The following is a 1,247-nucleotide window of genomic DNA, read 5'->3' on the forward strand; positions in this document are numbered from 1 at the left end:
TTTAACTTGTGCTTCCTCCATCGCTCCTCGCGAGAGCATGAATTTTTCTGGGGGCCACCATCCTGCTCGAGCCAAGGTTATAGTAGATGCACCCAGGTGGGATGTGGGTGGCTTTGCCGCCACCGAGGAGTCCATTCGCACCCCGGGTGCCGCTCTGCACGGCATCCAAAACACGTATTTTTAGCTAAATGGAGCCAATTTTTAATTTCAGTGCTCGCACAGCCGGGGGGAGCTGCCGAAACACCCTCAGTGAGTCCTGGGGGCACAGGGACCACCCAAAAGAAGAGCGGCGGGATGCTCGGGTGGTGCCGGGCTCAGCCAGCCCCGCGCCTTTCCTCGGTGGACGAAAGCGGCCGGGGAATATCGGGTAAAGCCACGGCCAAACCGTACCTGGCTGGCAAAGAAATGCCCAATGATTTTAACGATGACCTCCTCGTTCTCGTCCGGGGTTTGGTCTCGTGGCACAATGACTTCTGCGCTGGTTAAGTTTTGCAGTTCGTTCACCTGGAGGGAACCACAAGAGGGTTTTGTTGTGGAAGAGCCAAAAATCTTCCGCTGTCGGTGTCACCACGGCACCAGGCACCCTCTGTGCCCCCCTCCTCCCTTGGGACCAATGAGAACCACCACCAGGACATGGGGGCTGAGGGTCAAGACATCACTGAAACCACTGAGCATTTGTCCCCCTGGGCTGGGCAGGGGTGATGGGTGATGTCCAACTCTGTGTCCCCGGGGTACCACCACCTACCGTCTTGCCACCTTTGCCTATCACGCGGCCGGCGGCGAAGGAAGGCACCTTGATGTGGGCTTCAAGCTTCACTTCTTCTTTTGGGTTAAAGAAGTTTTCCTCTTTCAGCTTCCCAAATATTCGCCCCTGGGCCTGGGGAGGAGACAGACGGGAAGGAAAACCATCAGGCAGCGCCCGCTGTGCCTCTCCATCCCCAAAGGTGATGATGTCCCCATGTCCAGCAGCATCAAAACCATGGTACCCAGCAAAGAGCTGCCCTGGAGCTGAGGGAGGCCAAGCCAGGCTGGCAGCACAGTGGTGACCACAGGGACGCTCTTGACTTGTCCCTTAGTGTGTCCCCCCACCCACAGCCCCCACCCAGCGCACCTTGAACTGAGCCTCAGGCGGCCCCGTGATGATGACCATCCGCTCGCTGGCCTCGGGACCTTCTGCCGGGGCGATCTGGGGCGGGATGGGGGAAAAGGAGCGTGAACGTAGTCCCCACTTGCGCAAGACCTTCCCT

General features: G+C 58.9%; 1 protein-coding gene across 1 annotated transcript in view; it reads right to left on the reverse strand.

The window, feature by feature from the left end:
- Positions 1–390: 390 nt before the first annotated feature.
- The window catches only part of IGF2BP2 (insulin-like growth factor 2 mRNA binding protein 2), a gene marked incomplete at its 3' end in the record, with an annotated part of 23,207 nt that continues 22,350 nt past the window's right edge, over positions 391–1,247 (reverse strand). Inside the window, exons 11-13 of the mRNA XM_009887373.1 lie at positions 1,112–1,186; positions 746–877; positions 391–504 (exon numbers count right to left, since the gene is read on the reverse strand). Coding sequence (XP_009885675.1) covers positions 391–504; positions 746–877; positions 1,112–1,186 — 321 coding nt within the window. The remainder of the gene's footprint in view (positions 505–745; positions 878–1,111; positions 1,187–1,247) is intronic.

The sequence above is a fragment of the Charadrius vociferus genome, unplaced genomic scaffold (assembly GCF_000708025.1).
Source record: "Charadrius vociferus isolate BGI_N301 unplaced genomic scaffold, ASM70802v2 scaffold406, whole genome shotgun sequence".
Classification (NCBI taxonomy): Eukaryota; Metazoa; Chordata; class Aves; order Charadriiformes; family Charadriidae; genus Charadrius; species Charadrius vociferus.